The sequence below is a fragment of the Filicampus tigris genome, chromosome 20 (assembly GCF_054856515.1).
Source record: "Filicampus tigris isolate MCC_2025a chromosome 20, RoL_Ftig_1.0, whole genome shotgun sequence".
In the NCBI taxonomy this organism is placed as follows: domain Eukaryota; kingdom Metazoa; phylum Chordata; class Actinopteri; order Syngnathiformes; family Syngnathidae; genus Filicampus; species Filicampus tigris.
Genome location: NC_141236.1, coordinates 3,412,050 through 3,430,936, shown reverse-complemented (window position 1 = coordinate 3,430,936; position 18,887 = coordinate 3,412,050). Strand labels below are relative to the sequence as shown.

Here is an 18,887-nt window from a genome sequence, read left to right as displayed (position 1 = left end):
ATTTAAATTCACTATTCATTTAGTTTGATTCTGTGAGTTTACAGAATTATTTATTAATAATAAAAATATAAAATTACAAAATATTTAGAAAAATGTAATTTTCAGAGTCTGGAAACCGCATACCGGTAATGACGCACATAGCGGAAATACAATAGTGGGCTTGTCTTTTTTAAAATTATTGCGGGTTACTGTTTGCTAACGCATTTGGTGCAACGTTCCGTACGGTAGGATCTATATTTAATATTGTGTGTTTGAAACGATCAAGTTAGTTTTAATACTTTACCCGCAATGTTGTGTTGCATTATAATGTTGCTTTGTGGTTGGAAACCCGAACTACGGTGTAGGTTTATTCCACTTCCAACTCTATGTACTGTAGGTTTCCCTGCAAAAAGACACAATTGAATTTAGTTAATTAGACAGGCGGAAATTTCTTATGTATGTGTGTTACTAGAATATTATATAACCGCCGTTCACTCAAAAAAACTAAACCAATCATTTGTAATCACTTTTTGCAGTCGCTGGCATCTTTGATAGGACAATGTCAAAAATTCCCAGAGGTCAGCACATTCGATCGTTTTCTTCCCTTTTGATGTTTATGTCGGTTTGAAACAACATATATTGAATTTAGTATCATTTTTCCCATCAGGACAGCTCCATACAGAGCCAAAGAAATCGACGCATAAAAAGGACGCACCAACCGGTTGTGCTTCAGCGAAGACTTACCAAAAAGATGGTGTCCTCAGACAAAAAGAACACATATCACGGTGAGAACTCTCCTGCAAATGGATAAGCATTTATCTGCCACATTTGTGTTCCCCCCTCCTTTTCACACTCTTGTCCTGCAGAGAAAATGTTGCACCAAAAGTTTACAAAGGGTAAGTGCATAAAATAATTTTGCTGCGCAAGTATAGTGGGGATTTAACCTTATTCATATAAGCATATACTGTTTGTTTGCTTTAGGGTTTCAACAAGATATGAACTGCAGGCAGAACTAAAGGAGCAAAATCAACAACTGGCAGCTGCCAATGAGCAACTTCAGAAAAACATTAGGGAAACACAGGTATAGAAATAGAAAGATAACCAATTCCTTCGATTGACACCATGTTTAGTGGTTGCGTGGTTTATACCAGATTGTTGTTTTTAAAACACAGCAAAGAGTTTCCCATCTGGAGCAGCAGTACGGTGACCTTGAAAAAGAGAATTTTGAGGTACAGAAAAACCTCAAGGAATGTCAGATAATCTTAGTGGCTGCAAAAATAGACCCAAGTAAGTATGCTTTGAAGCACATTGTTCTGATAATGATCTTTTTGACATTATTGAAATTAAAATTCATTTTCATTACTACGTAGTTTCAGGAGAACTAATTGGTGAAGCTGCACGCCAGAATGAAGAACAAAGAAAAGAAGTCACGGTACGCACATGTATTACTATTTAAAGTTTTTTGCTCTATTTCATGTAATTTTCTGTAAAATGAAAAATAATAGTAGTAATTCATGTACAAGATTTCAAACCAAACTAAATTATTACAAAATGTGTATGCTATTCCAGAGTGTCTCCACAGACTTGCTGAAGGAATTAAAAGCTTTTGGTGATGTAGCAACTCAGCAGCGCTCTTGTCTGCAGGTGATGTAAATATTATTATCATCATCATCATTATTATGAATTATAAATGATTGGTTTGTAACTTTTATATTTGACCCTAAATGGTTTCAAATATTTGCATGTTTTGACATCATCTGGGGTTTTTTTTTTTTTAATACATTTAGGAACTCCACAAGACAATGATAGACCTGACTGAAGCACGTGAGCAAATGATGCAGGAGAGACAGACCTTCGCTCTGGAAGCTGCAGACTTGGAAAAAGCTCTAATGGAGGCAGAAGCTCTCTTATTGTAAATGTGTTCAATTGCCTTGTTTAAATGTTTAAGCGTGCGAGTCAATATTGATACAAATGTTCCTGTTGTTCATGTATGTGGGTAAAGACATATGTCGTTAAATGTCATTGTTATTCAGTCCCAATAAATAATAAAGTTTGTCATGTTGTACATCAATAAGTGGCTTACATGCTGCAGATGTGTATGGATCCATCTGAAACTGCATTTGGAGCATTCCCTAATTTTCAACAACCCCTGATTGATCTAATTTATCACGGAGGTAGTTGCTTCACATTTTCAATTTTCCATTTTTTTCATTTTTAGTTCTCTGACTGATATCCATACATACCTATGTACTTTATACTCTTTGTCTTGTTAAAATAGGCTTGTTATGTTACAACCTCTGCAGATGATGACATGACAGCAAGGTCAAGTCTACTGAAGCTAGTATCTTGATTGATAGAGCTCTTGTGCTCATAAGTGAAAAAATGGACTGCATGGCATAGAGGAACATGAACCAGAGAGCATTAACAATATGGCAACACATTAGGAGAAGCAAGATATTCCCCATCCATGGCCTCATATAAGAATTGTTTGATGTTTTCAGCTAGTGGAATGTTGTTTGTGTGTTTGTCATTCAAAAATTCTCCATCATCTGGTAAAACATAAGGCAAGGTGTATTATATTGTTTTCTTTTCACACCTTAGATTCCTCTCAGATATTAGCATGTAGCAAAGAAAAAATATATAGCTTAGAGTAATCCTTAGCTTTTTATTTTGCCTTAAAATGTTTTATTTTAAAGCATTAACCAGGAAAATAATGACCGAGACAGCATGGTAATGCATGTCATTGATCTACAGTGGGCAGTATTGTACGTTTACATACTGTGTTTTCCCGTAGTAAGTTTACGAAGAAGTCGAGCATTACGGAAGAAGCCAGCAGCAGTCACCCTTCAGATTCAGCAAATATGAGTTCACGACATTGAACGGCAGTGATCAAATGCTGCAAAATCAAACAATGTTTATGTTTTTATTTGTTCAGCGAAGACCTAAGCAACTAAAAGGCTGTTGAATACTGCCCCCCTACCAATAGCGACTCGCAGCGCTCCACTCTGGCGAGAGGAGCTGGGTAAGTCATAAAATGAAAATATAAAAAATAATAACGTACCGATAGTAAAGATACATGTAAGAAATGCCAGTGCTGGAAGTACATTTTATTTTGTTTGCCCCCCAAGAGTTATTTGGGCCATAAGCGCCACAAATTAAATTTTCGTTGAGTACTCTTAATTTTAAGAAAAACAATCCGTCAAATTTTGTAGAAACTGGTCATTTTGTCTTTTATTTTTTTGAATGGGGAGGTGCTCAAATGAATTTTACTAAGTCATTATTTCGATAATGTTCACTACTAGGCCTCTCTCAATTGGGAACAAATATTTAAAGTATATTGTTCATGCTTGTGACTTTTTTTTAAAATCATTATGCATGTGTGCTTACTATGTTCAGATTATGGCTGCAGGGTGTGTGAGGCAAGTGCTTTGTCATGCAGTCCAAACGGTGTATGGGGGCAGTCCTGGCTCCTGGATACCAGCATTACGGATTCTCAAAAGGAGCGAAAAGAGCAGCATCTTTGCTAACCCTTGGAGATGGTCTCCCTTCTGCACAGAGGTGGATAACTTGAACCCGACTCCTGCAGCGAAGAAAAAAAAGCAGGATCCTCGGGCTCGTACCACGATCACAAGTATTGGCCGCAAAATCCCGGACAGACAGATCCAAGTAATCAGTGAGACAGGGGACAATTTGGGTGTCCTCCACCGCGCGAATGTGCTCAGAATCATGGATGAGAAGGGTCTCAAACTGGTGCTGCTCAGCGAACGACAGGACCCTCCAGTCTATCGTCTGATGAGTGGGAAACAAATCCACGAAGAACAGATGAAAATGTGGGAAAAACAGAAAGCAAAAGCAGGTGTGTGGAACCAAGATAGGTTTTGACACAAGTCTCTACATTTGGTAAATATACTGTACTTGTGCACAGACCTGTAAAAGGATGCTAATCTGCATACATGTCACAAGCAGATGAAATGCAGTGTAAAACAGCTGTTTTTGTTGGTATATTCTTTATAGCTCCTGTGCAGGTCAAAGAGCTTACCTTTTCATCCGGCATCGCTCCTCACGACCTGGCCAACAAACTGAAGCAGGTGGAAAGCTGGTTGGACAAGAAGCACCACGTTAGGATTACATTGCGCTCGCCACGCAAGGAGTCTACCAACGACCTGGTGAGGAAGACCCATGCCCAATTTACCACTGGTCCCAAATTGATCACATATTGTTATGTGCCGTATAACGAATCTTATTTTCATACAGGATCAAAACCTAGAGCAGATGGTTCAACAAATAAAGGTGATGGTGGGATTTGTCTCCAAGCCAAAAGTCATACGGGAGGGTCAAGCAGCCATGTGCATACTTCGGCCACCTTCAGCTAAGGAACTGTCCAAAAGAGACAAAGATCAGACTTTGTCGCAGGCTGCCCAGGATCAAACGTCACCTCCGGACACACAAGACGTATCAGCAATTATCAACGAGAAATAAACTATTTGGTAGCACAAAGTGCAATCTGTTTAATTCCATGATTGTGCGGGATATCCATGCTAGCTACTCGATTGAATGCTCTTTATTAGATGGTAAAAAGTACACTAAACCGGTGTGTCCACCTGTTGCCATTCTATAATAAAATAAGTCATGTCTTCCTGCGAGTATATCAGCTTTGAGTTAAAGTAAACAAAACTGAGACGAGATTATCACCATTTCAGTATTCGTACTTTGTGACATTACTTTGATGGTGTGCTATGAAATTTTTATAATGTAAAATGGGTGCCTTGGATAAATTAATGTTGGGGAAACGCTAGTTTTAAAGCTACAGCTTGGTGTCAAACCGTGAATCATGAAATGTTTGTAGTGTTGAAGGTCATCAGAAGTAGCTACTTTTGACTTGGTACTGTTGTAAGAAACTACCTCACTGGTAATTGTACCATAACTTCACTGCATCAGTGCATTATTAACTCATTCACTGCCATTGACGAATTTACTTGTCGTTTCACAGTGCAGCCATTCAATCCCAGGAATGTACCGGTATTTATCTTTTTTTTTTCTATTTTTTTCAAACAGTGAATGAGTTAATAATGAATATCAACATTTTTTTTCCAGTTTGTCTAAAATAAAATTAATCATCCTGGTGGTAATTGGAAAATGCATTTTAAACATTAGTCAGAGTTTAGGCTCAATTTAGACTTCTGTAAACTCTATTTTGAAATGCATGGTCCTGGTAATGCCCACCGCCTTCAGTGAGTATTAATCATAGCCAAATGATGTGCTCTAATGTCACACTCCTCACTTAATTGGTCTTCTTTTCTGTATTTAGCAGAAAACTGATGGTAATATTCATGTTAAAATATCCACCAAGTGCGAATGAAACAAAGCTTCAAAAGTTCATTGATTAGCTGTGACAGATTTGGTAAAAATCCACAACCACTATGTATCTTACCTTTATTCAAGAATTATTTAATGGCAAAAATAAAAATCTAATTTGGCTTACAGATACATTCACTTGTCACAAAGAGATGTGTTTCACACTTAATCCAACACCTTTCTTGAGCTTTTAGCATTAGACACAGCCTTGGAACTTAAGAGTCGTGCTCTGTGTGTACATTTAAAAAAGTTAAAAAACAGTACAAGTGGAAACCTAAGACATCCAACTAATCTTGAGCTCCTCCTCACACTTGAAAATATAAACTTTACTAAACTGTAAAAATAAAAGCAGCATTAACTAGCATGCATGAACAACATTTGTCAATAAGCCTCGAGTACTTTGTAGGAGGAGAAGGGTTTGACAAAGTGATAGTCCAGGTTGCCGCAGTGAGGGCACTGCTGCACGTTGCTGTACTCGGAGAAATACTGCATTCCGACACGAACATCCACCACTGGTTTCCCACAGTGTTTACAGTTGAGACGAGCCTGGTGGCACACAGAGGGACATAAATACAGGGCATAACGTCGAAAAACACACGTCCAATTTTGGAATAAAAAAAAAATATATATCACAATGTCTAATGCAGAAATACCATTCACATAAAAATAAAAATGGACACGTGTTTTACACAGGACAGCGACGATATGATGCTTTAAGAAAAAAAAAACCACGCACACAATCTACATGAAACTGGACTTTTCTTTCAACTTTTAAACTAATAAAGCATGATATCCCCAAAGTTCTGAGAGTAAAAGTAGTAAATCCGAAAAAAAAACGTGCCCTGTGAAAGTTGTAATAGCGTTACATATATTTTGGAGTGTGGCTAAAATACAACTTTGTAGCATTGTGTATACTGTACAAGTGTTGTTTTATGTTAAAATTAGTGCTGTTAACCGATTATATTTTTTCAACTGATTAATCGCAAGATTTTCCATAATCAATCCTGATTCATCTTATTTTACAACTACAATTTTTTTTCACAAAGCTTGGGACCGATGTTTACTTGAGTAAAATCTTGGAATTAATATGGAAACAAAATAAAAGTATGTTTTCATTCAAAGACTGTTCTAATAGCTTTCTTTGATCATTGAATACGATTCTTTTCCTGTAAAATACAACTGTGGAACGATACACAAAAGATGTACAACTAATATGGTATTTGAATTTGGTTTTGCGAAGTGCGCAAATTATTGTGGATTTTTCCAATGAGCTGTCGAGCAACTTTTTAAAGTAAAATTACATATAGGTCTGTCTTTGTGAAAGTGATTCTGTTTGGCTGCAAAGAGAGCAGAGGGAAGCTACCTCAGGAAGTAAATAAAACTGAGTTAACTGAGTTAATTTTTTTAATGCATTATAAAATTTAAATTAATCTCCATAGTTAATGCTTTACCTTTGACAGCCCTAGAATGAATCATTAAAAATGATAACCCACAGCCAAGACTAAAAACAGTTTTTACATGCTTTTAAAAAGCCAGGCTTTGACCGCATTAGTATTTAGGCTGATGTACCAAAATCGGGAAGTAATTAGACCTGCTTATGACCAATAAAAATTGAACTTAGCTTTCCAAAATCTGGTTAATCACAGTTAACTCACGCAATTACTTTTCCACATAGGGCCAGATAGGTTTGGATTTTTTCTCCCTCAATAAATAAAATCATCATTTAGAAACTGCATTTGGTATTTACTTTGGTTCACTTTGTGAGATATTAAAATTAGCTTGATGATCCAAAAGATTTTATTGTGATAAATATGAAAAAAAAAAAAAAAGCGGGAACTCAAAAAGGGGGCAAACACTTTTTCAAGGCACTGAATAAAAATTATTCAGATATTGCCTTTTCATCATTTTGGTCTTAACTTGATGTCTATATTTTTTTTAAATGTAGTTTAGCAGGGAGTGAGCATACTTTAATACAATATTTCCTTCTGCTACTTGTCATTCTATCCACTGAGGATTCCAGGAAAAGGAGACCGTAACCACCAATGATAGTGTGTACAATAACACATGTTCTGTGTATATACTCTATCTATATTTCTACCTGACAACAAGGTGAAGCAGCCAGGATGTCGTAGGTATACATGGTGCCCAGTTGATGCCAGCTCCCATCCCAGCGAGACTTGCACTTGATACATACGATCTTGTGGACACCTTCGAGACAATCCACACATATGGCATAGAGGTGCATTAACCTGCCTGTTAGAGATGAAGAAAGATGATTAGTTGCCAATTAAAGGCATCATTATGGAAAAATAAGGAGCTGCCTTGAAAGTGTCATTTCGGTTTCACTGCGGTGAATATGCAACATATTAGCTAAGGGTTGCTGATTTGCCGTGGTGAGGTTAGAAATTGATATTATATTATTAGATATTTACCAGACAAACAACTCAGAAAGAAACATACTGTACTGTAAAGATACATACTGTACTTTCTGTAGCTCCAGTGAAGATACAACCCTATATGTTGTATGTTAAATTAGCATTTCATTCATTAATAATTGACTTAGCTTGAGATACTTGATGAATATTCAACATCTAACATGCAAAAGCCAAAATGGTGTCTTGAAATAAACTTTGATCATTTTAAGGCATTAACTCTGAATAGTAAAGCTAGCACAGAGGCTAATGCCAAACAGAAAGGGAGTATCTTTGCTGGTCAATCAATGTTATCGACCATCCTTCTGTAAATAACAGCCATGATGTCAAATGAAATTTCAATCAATCTCCACTTTTTGACAGCAAGGCCAAATTAAACCATTTCTCTCGGGGACAAAGGCTTAATCAATTGCCCTTTCATAGTTATGCATATTAGGCGCCATACATATTTAAACTGTGTGGCTGGCTACAATACATCAAAGAATCTTTTGCAAGCAGAGTGCTAATTCACTGCAAATAGACTGATATGCTTTGCTGTTAATAATTATGGATGTGCACTTTTTAATTAAATTTTACCAACTAAACTACAGCATACTGCTTTTGGAAAGCAATGCAACATTATTAACTTATATAGTCAAACAATTGACAGTGCCCATGGCATAATTAGCTTATTTTGAGTAATACAAAAAGGAAAAGATACAGATCAACCTCGATTCTCATTGATCGGTGTGTCGAATGCAACGACACAGAAGAAAGAAATGTTTGACAATGTCCAGATGAAATAAAACAATCCTAAAAGATACAAAGAATCCATTGTTACCTTGCAGGTGGCAAGGAACATCATAGTCAATCTCATCGTGGCGTGATGGGCTTAGGAACATTGTGCCGTCCACCAGCGGAAACTGTTCAAACACCGGCAACGTACGGTGGCATAGCGCACAGTTGACCACGTTTCGTTGGCTTGCGCTGAGAGTGGACAGGATGAACCTATAAGACAACAGTGAGTAAATTTCACAAAGGTTCTAAACTTTGATGAGGTTGCCGTTTTGTGGTCACTCTAAACCAGCTAAATTGTAGGTGAAAGAAAAGTGTACTTCCTGTTTGCCGGTTACTCTCGTCACTTTTTCATGCTGTAATTTCCTTGGCTGAATGACATTTCAGGTCATGTTTTTTGCGAGTCATCCCCCAAAATAAATAATCATTATAGAATAATCTGCTTTAATATCCCTTAGGCCTTTATTAGCTGTAGAATATTTGAATTAACAGGACAAGAGGAATTGAGAAAGCAAGCCATACCATCAGGAAGTGAAAATTAAAGTATGGAGGTTGTCCACCCTTTGTCACTCTATTAGCTTCCACACCTCTGGTAATTTTTGCAGTCTATTTGTAATATTTTTTGTCAACTCATCCAGAAGGAACATTTGTGAAGTCTGATAATGGGCCTGAGATAGGGTCTGGCTAACAATCTGTTATAGGTCTTGACGAAGATGTTGGAAGTACAGAAATGTCCAAAAGGTTCTTGGTATACTGAGTATACTTATAAGGAAATCAACCCTAACACATTTTTTTTCAAAAATATGTTCCCAGCAGGCCCACTAGTTGAGACATGGCATTTTGATTAATATTGAGTTTGTGAAATATAAGTTAAGCATCAAACTCCACCAGCTTTTTAGCCATATCTGGGGGTGGCCATTTTGTCACTTCGGTCGACTAAAAATGACATCACAACTGCTCAGGGCTCAGGTAATGACCAATCACGGCTCAGTTTCAGAAAACAGGTCAGCCGTGATTGGTTGTTACCTGAGCCCTGAGCAGTTGTGATGTCATTTTCAGTCGACAGAAGTGACAAAATGGCCGCCGCCTGAGATGGCTAAATAGGGGTGGATTAACCACACAATTCCACAAACGCAATATTGATCAAAATGCCTTGTTTCAACTAGTGGGCTTGCACAGAACATATTCTTGGAAAAAAATATATTTGGGTTGACTGCCATTTTAAAGGGGGAGTTTGCAATAAATTGAAAAAGCAAAAACAAAAACAAAAAAAACACCTCACCTGCGCAGAACTAAAGGAGATGAGGGGAGCCGCTTCAATTGGCCGGGAATGCGTTCACTCTCACAACAGCGCAAACTCCTATTTCTACCTGCGCTCGTCTATGAATATACCAAAAGAAAGAAAACGCCACCCATGCGCACAGTTGGATTGCACTAGATTGGCACTGGGCATCAAAATAGGGCCCTGCATGTTCAAGGGTCTCCTTACCTGCGCAGTTCTTCTCCCTGACCCGCCTGGGCGTCGTCCTCCATTCGAACATGGTAGGTGTTGAGCTTATGGCGAGGGATGTGAGTGAGAAGCTCTGAGAGATCCAGCCTCCTCAGAAACTGCACAGGCTGAGGCAGGGAGCTATCACCTAAGCTGCCCGAGGCAAGTCGGTGATGAAGCGGGAGCGTGAAGGCCATCGGCAGGGGTAGAACAGCTGCGGGGTCGAGGTGAGGAACGCAAGCTGAGGCTCGGCTGAGCGCTCCCCCGACTAAAAGATGCTTCCGCTGCGCGTCCATGTGCACTGCGGATTTGAGGAATTCTCCTAATTGACGGGAACCCCGAAAACCTGAACCAACTCCGCCAGGTCCGAGGACAGAAGTTGGCGAAAAGGAGAAACCAGTCGGAGGAGACTGTCCCGGGGAGTCACATGGAGACTTCAAAGGAGGCCCTAAAGGAAAGAGACCTCCTGCTGCTCCTGCTCCTCTCTCGACAGAGTTCTGGCGGTCCACTGATTGTCTCCGCGGTTGCTCCTGACTCGATGCTCTGTGCGCTGTTTTAGCCACTCCCCCCGCTGGCTTGCTTTTCCTGGGGTCCTCGAACACACTGTCCCCGGACCCAGAAGCCCCTCCACAGGACCCCACCCTCCCAGTGCTCCTCTCCGATGGTTTCTTCTTCCGCTCGTCCTGCATGCGCTTCACCTGATACCAGTCAGTGTCTTTTTTCAGATGACCCTGGCCGCAGCGGCAGGAACAGAACCGAAACGCTAGGTCGTATCCTTTCTTGGTCCACATGTTCTGCCGACACTGCTTCTCGTTCCAAGAGCGCGCACGGCCGATGCAGTTGAACTGGACCAGAATGGAGCTCTCCCACTCGTAGAAACACTGCAGATGCATCCAGTTTCCGTAGGGGCACAGCTCGTTGTTGCAATGGATCCTCTGGTAGTCATCCTTCTCCAGGTCAATGGGCCGGCCCAAGCTGCAGCCCAGAGGGGTCGCACACTGGGCCTCTAGATAATTCAAGACAGAGGGATATCAGACGATATTTTTGTGTTACATGTACCGTGAAATGTATTCTCTGTGCTTAACCCTGACGAGCAAAGAGCAGCAACTAAGTGCCCAAATCGACATTGTTCACAGAGCGGCATCCAACAATCAGATGATTGGATGTGTCTCGTTGTCCGTGCTAGGTCTAGTGAGATGTATAAAAAAAAACTTGGCAGACAGCAACAATTGTTTTGAACACAATAGGGTGGGAAAAGTGCCTCTTGGGCATTAAATTTACATACTCCAGTCTTGACTTTCTGCTATTTCCTTTCACACAGCTGTCCTGTCTCTTTTTACCCTTGTTATACTATCTTAGAAGCTCGGAAATTATACTCTTTGAAAAAAGACGGCTGTGACTGACAGTGTGTAAAAAAAATGCTTATAAGGACTCGGACTTTGTAATAGGGAGAATCCACATGGGGGAGAAACTATGTAAATTAGGTCTAATTTCGGTCAACTAACTAAACCGAGACCATGGGCGCTTTTGTTGACAGTAAAGAGACAGTGATCCAATCTAATGTATACTACATCACGTGCCTGTGCCAAAAGTTATCACCAAGTCTAACATGCACATCATGCCCCTAAAATCTCTAAAGAGCATGACTGTACTTTAAAATCAAATTCACGTGATCACCCATTATCTACACGGCATATCAACTATGGGTCGCACTTGCATAGGACACCTAAAATAGCATTGATTTTGATTTATCATATCATTTAAAGATTTACTAAATGGACTGATACACAGCTCAGTTCCACTGCAATGTATGTCTATTAAGACAGCATAACAAAAGAGAAACAGGGGGAAACGAGTGCTGACTGGTGAAGTAAATTACTTGCGTGGGCAGTTTTGACAACTGCAATCTACACATAACATTAACATTAACATTAACATTACATTTCAATGTGCATGCAACAAAATGTATGGAAATGTTCATTCGACCACTGAACACATTTGGGGTAGGGTGGTATAATGTATTGTTGTTGTGTTGACTCCTGCTAAATTCCCCTCATACATTTGACAATTGTATATATTATTCGTTCCAAGGCGAATCACTTACTTCACGACTAATATATTTAAAGAGACAGCAGTCGATCTTCTTTTCGTCCAACAACAAGCTTGACGAAATGCTCCTTTTTTGCCACATAATATGTACAATAAAATAAATCAACGCAAGCAAATCGTTGGCAAATGAGCAGACTTTCTGGGTCAGATAACGAACGATATCAACCCGTTTCACACTAGGCCCCCAGTCGTCATCGAGCCTACATTTTCAGATGATCCGAGTGCAAACCATTAGAATGCAATCATTTAGCACGGTAGTGTTGCACGACTGGATTTCTGTGCAACGAGATCAGCTGCACGAACACGGCCGTTTGCAACATCGCTGTGCAGGCATGTCACACGAGCCCAAGTATGTCATACAGCCGCACAGGCAGCGCAGGAAGGTAGCATCACCAAACTTGTTCATGTACGTCTGTGTACCGCTTCCTCTCTTACCACTCGAACGCTCGCTCCCGGGTGCAGCAGCAGCAGCAGCAACCGCGGCCGCGGCCGCGCCTCCTGTTGCGGCCGCACAGGCTCCATTTTCCTGTTCATCTCCGCTACTGTTGGTGCGTTTGCTCTTCTTCCCCTTGTTGTTCTTCTGGTTGGGCATTGTTTTCCCCACACGATTTGTGAGTCAAGTGCTCTGTTCGATCGCTTTCACCAACGGCTAATGTTCACGTAGTCTGTCATTTTTGTGGGCTCCATTTCTGCAGGGGTACTCTCGATGTTTGGTGAATCACAAACGTGCTTTTGTCGGAGTAATAGTTGTTGTAGTTGTTGGTGTTGTTATTTAGTCTCTCCGTGCAGCTCTGACAGCAGCACTTATTAAGCTGCTATAACCTTTAAGAGAGAAGGCGTGCCCCTCACTTGTTTTCATTCCTGCTCTGTCGTCTTCTTCCACCCCGTGACGTCACAGGACCCCCGGCATTGGCCGACGGCAACATTTGCTGTGTTCAAGTACCCTCGGAATCTAGAAACTTCACTTCTTGCTTTTTAAACACGTTTCATTTATTCATTCTCAGAACCGCTTCCAATATCCGTCCCCAATAAAATCCTCGTATTTGAAAACGTATTGTGTGTGTTCCTGTTCCTGTTCAACAAAGGGAGGCGAGTTAGCTATATTTATATATTTTAAAAAAAACATGAAATGACCAAAACTAGTGTGTATGTCTTTATTCGAGCCTGTGTAACGGAATGTAATTGCAGGTATATGTAAAGTGCAGCTCTTACATTGGAGCTTCTGCAGGTGTACCTAATGTTGAGGCCAGTGAGTGATAGTGCGGCTACAATGATGTAAAACTGTGTAAAATATCAAATTCATGTTTTCTGCTTTTCCCTTCTTTAGCAGCAAGCATACCAGCATACCCAATCCCCTCTCAAATTTCAGCTGTGAACGCAGAAAGTCCTGAGAGAAAATAAAGAAGTCAGGGGGAGGAGGTCATCTGCATCACATTCACGTGGGAGCCCGCTGATTTATGATTGAGTTTTTTTCCCGAAGACTTGAGTTGCGATAAGGCTGAATCTGTTATCATATTTTCAGTGTTCCTTTCTACATGAGTGATTTTGACAAGGAAATGAACCTTGGTTTAAAAACGTTGTACTTTTGTTGTGTGCTGCAACAAAAATATATATCCCTGTCTAACCAAGGTGACTGTAAATCAATTTAGAAAGCAAGTAGATTTAAAGCTCCATCCATTTTCTGTTGGCTCCATTATACAGTGATCTATCCCGGCTGACTTTACACTGTCATCTTTGGACAATTTAGAGCAGGGAGAGAACATGCAAACTTTACAAAGGAAGGCCAGATCCAAAATTGGAACACTGATCCTCAAGATTGTGAGGCAAACGTGCTAACTACTATGTCAACCTGTTTCCCGGATTAAAAATGTTTGAATATCACTTAAACCCATGATTAATTATTTTGTAATTTTTTTTGCCCTGGAACCAGAACGCAAGCAAATGTTGCACGTTCCATCTTAGCTGTCATGAAAAAAAGAAAAAAAAACAAGTGTCAAAGCAGTATGATTTGAAAAGTTTTCATTTATTGGAGGGTAGACAAGGGTTATTGCAGACAGTAATACTAACACACTATGCAGGAGTCATGTATTAATTCAGACATGGATCATAGTGTCAACAGCTTGAGGTATCGATGCTGTTCTGGAAAGCACTCTCCTCTTTTTGCTACTGTATATGTTCACGTCATTTACATTTTAGTTGACAAGCGTGTCTAGACTAATCCAATTTAAATTACCCGGGGCGACCTTTTTTTCCAGTGCTACTATCAAGGTTATCACCATTCACCAATGTGTTTTACAATGCAGTCCATTCACTGAACTTCTAATTCATTTCATATGACAACATCTGATCTGAGGTTGATGCTGTTTGTATACCAATTATGTTATAAAAAAAAAAAAAAAAAAAAAAAAACACCAGTAAAAAATTAATACCTGAAACAATAGATCCACCTGGTTGGCGTGACAGCAGTAGGTGTGAATCGGACACATTGAACTTGCAGACCTGGCATCTCACTGTTTGCATCTCCCACAATTGTTACAAAGACAAACAGGCCGACATCATGTGATTGAGCAGTCGGTCAAAATCATGCGGTTGATAATTTTACACTACTAGTCCCGGTAATTCTTGTTTGCATTAGGCTCATTTTCAGCCTCATACAAGAGGACTGTGCTTTTGTTTTATCAGATTCTAAATCATATAAAATTACATTTTGATATGATCGTGCCTGATCTGCAAGTGTCATAGGACCTACAGTACAAAACAAACAGTGGTAATTAGACAAAAACTATTACTAGTTCATTCATTGATCAAGCATATTTGGTTGAGTTGATTTGGTCCTGAGGAAAAAGTACCAACAGATGTTTTTTTGTTGGCACCCTGTAGTAATTATAAGATTAAAAGGTTGCACTACAAACACGTGTCAAATGTAAACACTTCGTCCATGACATGGACTGATTTTTGGGGAGTTTGCTTGGCAAGGAAAACAAAGATTCTGTACAAAAACATGGGATGTAATCCACATAGCAAAGAATACAAAAAGGTACACGTCTTTAGAAATGTAATTGTCTTCAGAACTTTCTGATCTTGAATTTATCATTTGTTAATGCAAAAAGTTGAGAGGTAGCATAATGGACTTATGTAATGCATGGAACCATTGTTAGCCAACATATTGTAGCTATGTTTTGTGTGATTAATCCAGATATTTTATTGTTGATATGAACACCGAGTGCTGAATAAAACCTTGTCTACCTTTAAAAACGTGTTCATTGGGAACAATTTGTCGAGAACAGTTTGCACTAATGACTGAAGTTTGCATGACATGCAATAAAAGTTGCTTAAATGATCCTAATTGAAATGCATGCTAATTGAAACTATTTAGAGTCAGCTCACAGCATGAATTAGCCTGCAGATTAGCCTGCATCTTTAGAGAAAATGTCATACCGGGGGCTTGGTGACCTGTGGTCAAACAGTCACAATAGCTCTTTAAACTTATTTTTCCCAGTACTGTATATTGATGGAATTCACCCTGAGCGTTTTGTTTTCCATAAGAAAAAAAAAATTTGAACAAGCTTCAGCGGGAGGATAATTGGCAGTCTTGACGACGGTTGACGAAAAGGCCTTTCTTACAATCAAATGTGTTGGTGAGCAGAACACTAAGCCCAGACACATTATTATTGTTCTAATCCATCTTTTAAAATATGACACATTTGTAGGCTGTTACTTTGATCATTACAATTCAACCCAAAATTTCAAATAGACACATAAAACTAATTAGACACTAGACTGTGATCTAAATCTTTCTGTCAAGCCAGTGTGCTTTGTTTGAGGAACCGCAGGTGATTAAAAATATCTTTGTCATTTGTGGCTTTTAAATAGCCCTTGAAACAAAACTGTTCTCAAACAGGTTTTGGCACACTGAAATTAAACTAACTCACATTCAAGCGAATAAAAATGATGCCATCACTTTGCAGTAGGTTCTAACTTGTTTGGTCTCAGAATGGGAATTCAAACAGTGGGCTTTGTGCATGCTTGGAAGAGAGCTAAAAACTTTTTTTTTTTTTTTTAAATGCTCATTGATACAGCAGAAGCTCAGTATTTGGAAAAGACACCAAAACACTTCCACTTGCAGTTGCTGTGGGCAATAGAGATTTCATTTTTGGAGCAAGATGATGTCAACGTTATCATGGACGCCCTGGAGAAGCAACTCGCCGTCGAAGGCGACAATTTTCTTCCTCTTGGCGGCCCTCAGGGTGCCCACCAAAGCCTCAAAGATGTTGGCACAGCGGTCGTCGTTGAACAGCACTCCAAACTTTACGCTTGTTTGACCGTCAGCATCTGTGATAAATTTGGAGAATTCATTTTTTCAGGCCTCTAAGGAGCAGTGTGAGTAAATTGTGGACATAATACAGTATTTACTCAGACACTGTATGAGCTCCTGCTTAAACAATGAATTGCCCCCTTGAATACATTTTTAAAAAGCAACATTGCAAAAAGATACAGGAGATCTACACTTCAGGGAAATGGAAGATGTGATGCAATATACTCATTCATTTTCTGGAGAGTATCCCAGCTGACAACACGCTGGAATGGTCCATCAGTCAATCAAAATGCCACATATAAAGTCAGACAACTGTCTTAGAGTCTATCCAAACTAACTTTAGCTGAGAGGCCCGAGTTGAGTTTTGAACAAAGAATATCTCCACTGTGAGGCACCACCTCACCGGCGACTCTAATGAGGAAAAGTGCTACAGAAAATGGAGGGATGGATAAAAGTGAGTGTGCACCAATAAATGACCCCCCCCCCCAATAAATAGCGTACAACTTATGGAAGCAATAAACCCCCTACTCTCAGTATATGATGTATAGAGGTTGTTTTCAATGGAAATGCAGTAGATCAACTAACAAACGGTTTGTTGTAAACATAAATGTATATTGCATTTTGACAAAAAGGACTCTAAATGGAAAAAGTGAATATCTGTAAAATAAGTTTTAATGATTGTAGACTTTGGAGTATTTGTGTAGAAGGTAATGGTCAACAACAAATTCAGTTTTCACTCGTCCTTGACTGCAATGTTTTTAGTTGAATTGGACTTGTGGAATGAAGTGGCTTCAAAACGGACTGGCTAGACAAAATACAATTAATCCCATAGTGCTACAATGCGCAATGAGAGCCTGGACTCACTTTTGCTGCCAAGTCGTTCAATCTCCCCCACCAGCAAGTTTACTTCATGCGTGACATTCATCGTCGCTGTGGAAAGGGAAATGAATCAACAAGAGACATAAACATGTTAATGCAATTCTTAATATCTTAAGAGCGGTGTGATGATTTTTAGTGTAAACACAAGACAGATTTTATTCATAATATTTACTCTACTTCAATGCAGTGGTGCCTCTTGGACCACAATAACTAGGAAATCCTAACCAGTACTTTCATCCTAGATTGTGGTGATGTGAGGTTAATATAAAAAATTACAACATTAGTAACCATAATCAATCCATACATTGAACATTTTGCATTACTTCAGGATCCCCTCACACAAGTCACATCACACCTGCTCTACAACAACTTCATATAACTGTCCAATCTAGCGGATAGAAACAGTCTTAGACACCAATGGCTGCTTTTAAAATTATTAAACATTTTCCACCTTAATGTTACCTAACATAACATGTACAACTCAATTGCTGGAAAAAAAATCTCTTCAAGAGGGCAAGTAAGGGCAAGCTGAGCCCAAATTTACTGGTAATAATCACATTCACGTGTTAAATGGGAGTCTGCACACACTTTCCAAGATGTGTTTGGGAGATTTAGTTTGTTGAATTCAATGAAAAAATTTAAATACATGTTTTTCCATAACAATGATCATTCAATTTGCATGTCTTGCATTCGAATACCATCAAGAAAGAAGTAGCAGCGCAAATGACTGCATGCCAACGCGCTCCAACACGAGCAGGGCGGATTGCAGTCAATGCGGAAGTGGATGATCGGCGCTACCGGCGAGCCATCACCAAACAAAGATTCTTGATTCTATTAATCAATTTCTGTGAACATGTTCTCGTTACAATGTAAACGTTGGTGAGCCATAGCTAGACAACGTTAAGAATGACTTTAAAACAGGAACCTTTGATTAGAAGGCGGAAGGCTTGGCAGTTGTAACCGGTGGTCTGCTTACACTATGAGGGTGGAGTCCTGACTGTTAAAACGGATGTAAAGTGCGCTGCCCCAAAATACTTAAAACAAGTCGACTAATATACACTACGGTTGCATGTGGTATTTTTCAACAACTTTTAATTTTCTTACCCGTAATTATGTGTCTGTCACCTTTCCGCGATGCGGTACCGGCTGCCTGGTTTAATACTACGCTATGCAACGTTTGAGGTCGTCGTAAATTCTCAATACATTAAACACCACAAGAGACACGAGCTGATTTAAAATTCGCACTAAAATAGAACCGACTCTGAATTTAATATATGAAATGAGTAAGCATATTTCTTGAAGCCTTCTAAAAGTAACTTTTGTTCGTGTTTGTTTTCCTTTTTAAACAGACAGGAATCTGCCACAGATTTCCAAATTTGCCGAAGTCTCCAAACTCATCTGACTAAGGCGTCACAGCCGTGACGTCGTGATGCATTCAATAAACAGCTGAGTGTGGGAATTAAAACAAGTGTATTTTCAAGAATGGCAACGTGATACGATGAGAAGCAGTAGTTTGAAACCTAGAAACGTTAATACTGTGATATAATGCAGTTTA

The 18,887-nt window shown here is 39.3% G+C and overlaps 4 protein-coding genes and 1 long non-coding RNA gene across 8 annotated transcripts; 3 read left to right on the top strand and 2 right to left on the bottom strand.

Moving 5' to 3' along the window:
* The first annotated feature begins 123 nt into the window (after positions 1 to 123).
* knstrn (kinetochore localized astrin (SPAG5) binding protein) lies at positions 124 to 2,034 on the top strand. Its single transcript, XM_086019155.1, has 9 exons — positions 124 to 224; positions 516 to 557; positions 647 to 764; positions 846 to 875; positions 961 to 1,060; positions 1,152 to 1,266; positions 1,350 to 1,411; positions 1,549 to 1,623; positions 1,767 to 2,034. Exons 2-9 carry the CDS (start codon positions 539 to 541, stop codon positions 1,893 to 1,895), a joined length of 648 nt encoding a protein of 215 aa, XP_085875281.1. The 5' UTR covers positions 124 to 224; positions 516 to 538; the 3' UTR covers positions 1,896 to 2,034.
* A 728-nt stretch (positions 2,035 to 2,762) lies between these two features.
* mtif3 (mitochondrial translational initiation factor 3) lies at positions 2,763 to 5,466 on the top strand. Its single transcript, XM_086019065.1, has 4 exons — positions 2,763 to 3,001; positions 3,376 to 3,835; positions 3,994 to 4,145; positions 4,234 to 5,466. The coding sequence occupies exons 2-4, from the start codon at positions 3,379 to 3,381 to the stop codon at positions 4,456 to 4,458; spliced, it is 834 nt and encodes a 277-aa protein (XP_085875191.1). The 5' UTR covers positions 2,763 to 3,001; positions 3,376 to 3,378; the 3' UTR covers positions 4,459 to 5,466.
* heca (HECA ribonucleoprotein granule regulator) lies at positions 5,399 to 13,064 on the bottom strand. 2 transcript variants are annotated; one of them, XM_086019063.1, is made up of 5 exons: positions 12,574 to 13,064; positions 10,030 to 11,035; positions 8,587 to 8,753; positions 7,433 to 7,587; positions 5,399 to 5,880 (listed from the first exon to the last, which is right to left on the bottom strand). In XM_086019063.1, exons 1-5 carry the CDS (start codon positions 12,728 to 12,730, stop codon positions 5,716 to 5,718), a joined length of 1,650 nt encoding a protein of 549 aa, XP_085875189.1. In that variant the 5' UTR covers positions 12,731 to 13,064; the 3' UTR covers positions 5,399 to 5,715. The 2 variants fall into 2 exon arrangements, with proteins under 2 accessions (XP_085875189.1, XP_085875190.1); XM_086019064.1 differs by lacking the exon at positions 12,574 to 13,064 and adding an exon at positions 12,134 to 12,260.
* Positions 12,528 to 15,393, top strand: LOC147127880 (uncharacterized). The gene is made up of 2 exons (XR_015083925.1): positions 12,528 to 12,686; positions 13,466 to 15,393. It is a non-coding gene; the product is annotated as an uncharacterized LOC147127880 (long non-coding RNA).
* Positions 14,143 to 18,692, bottom strand: abracl (ABRA C-terminal like). Of its 3 annotated transcripts, none has more exons than XM_086019066.1 (3): positions 18,437 to 18,692; positions 17,318 to 17,383; positions 14,143 to 16,470 (listed from the first exon to the last, which is right to left on the bottom strand). In XM_086019066.1, exons 2-3 carry the CDS (start codon positions 17,376 to 17,378, stop codon positions 16,286 to 16,288), a joined length of 246 nt encoding a protein of 81 aa, XP_085875192.1. In that variant the 5' UTR covers positions 17,379 to 17,383; positions 18,437 to 18,692; the 3' UTR covers positions 14,143 to 16,285. The 3 variants fall into 3 exon arrangements, with proteins under 3 accessions (XP_085875192.1, XP_085875193.1, XP_085875194.1); XM_086019067.1 differs by lacking the exon at positions 18,437 to 18,692 and adding an exon at positions 18,258 to 18,406; XM_086019068.1 differs by lacking the exon at positions 18,437 to 18,692 and adding an exon at positions 18,031 to 18,162.
* Between the last annotated feature and the right edge of the window lie 195 nt (positions 18,693 to 18,887).

Bases quoted from the DNA above. Each gene is read 5' to 3' on its own strand.
- heca (XM_086019063.1), bottom strand. From the start codon at position 12,730: ATGCCCAACCAGAAGAACAACAAGGGGAAGAAGAGCAAACGCACCAAC. The intron at 7,588-8,586 runs GTAACAATGGAT...CATCTCTAACAG, and splicing joins TGTTCCTTGCCACCTGCAAG to GCAGGTTAATGCACCTCTAT. The intron at 5,881-7,432 runs GTAGAAATATAG...GTGTGCCACCAG, and splicing joins CTGCTTCACCTTGTTGTCAG to GCTCGTCTCAACTGTAAACA.
- knstrn (XM_086019155.1), top strand. The intron at 1,412-1,548 runs GTACGCACATGT...ATGCTATTCCAG, and splicing joins AACAAAGAAAAGAAGTCACG to AGTGTCTCCACAGACTTGCT. The intron at 1,624-1,766 runs GTGATGTAAATA...TAATACATTTAG, and splicing joins AGCAGCGCTCTTGTCTGCAG to GAACTCCACAAGACAATGAT.
- mtif3 (XM_086019065.1), top strand. From the start codon at position 3,379: ATGGCTGCAGGGTGTGTGAGGCAAGTGCTTTGTCATGCAGTCCAAACG. The intron at 3,836-3,993 runs GTGTGTGGAACC...TATTCTTTATAG, and splicing joins AAAACAGAAAGCAAAAGCAG to CTCCTGTGCAGGTCAAAGAG. The intron at 4,146-4,233 runs GTGAGGAAGACC...ATTTTCATACAG, and splicing joins AGGAGTCTACCAACGACCTG to GATCAAAACCTAGAGCAGAT.
- abracl (XM_086019066.1), bottom strand. From the start codon at position 17,378: ATGAATGTCACGCATGAAGTAAACTTGCTGGTGGGGGAGATTGAACGA. The intron at 16,471-17,317 runs GTGAGTCCAGGC...AATTTATCACAG, and splicing joins TGAACGACTTGGCAGCAAAA to ATGCTGACGGTCAAACAAGC.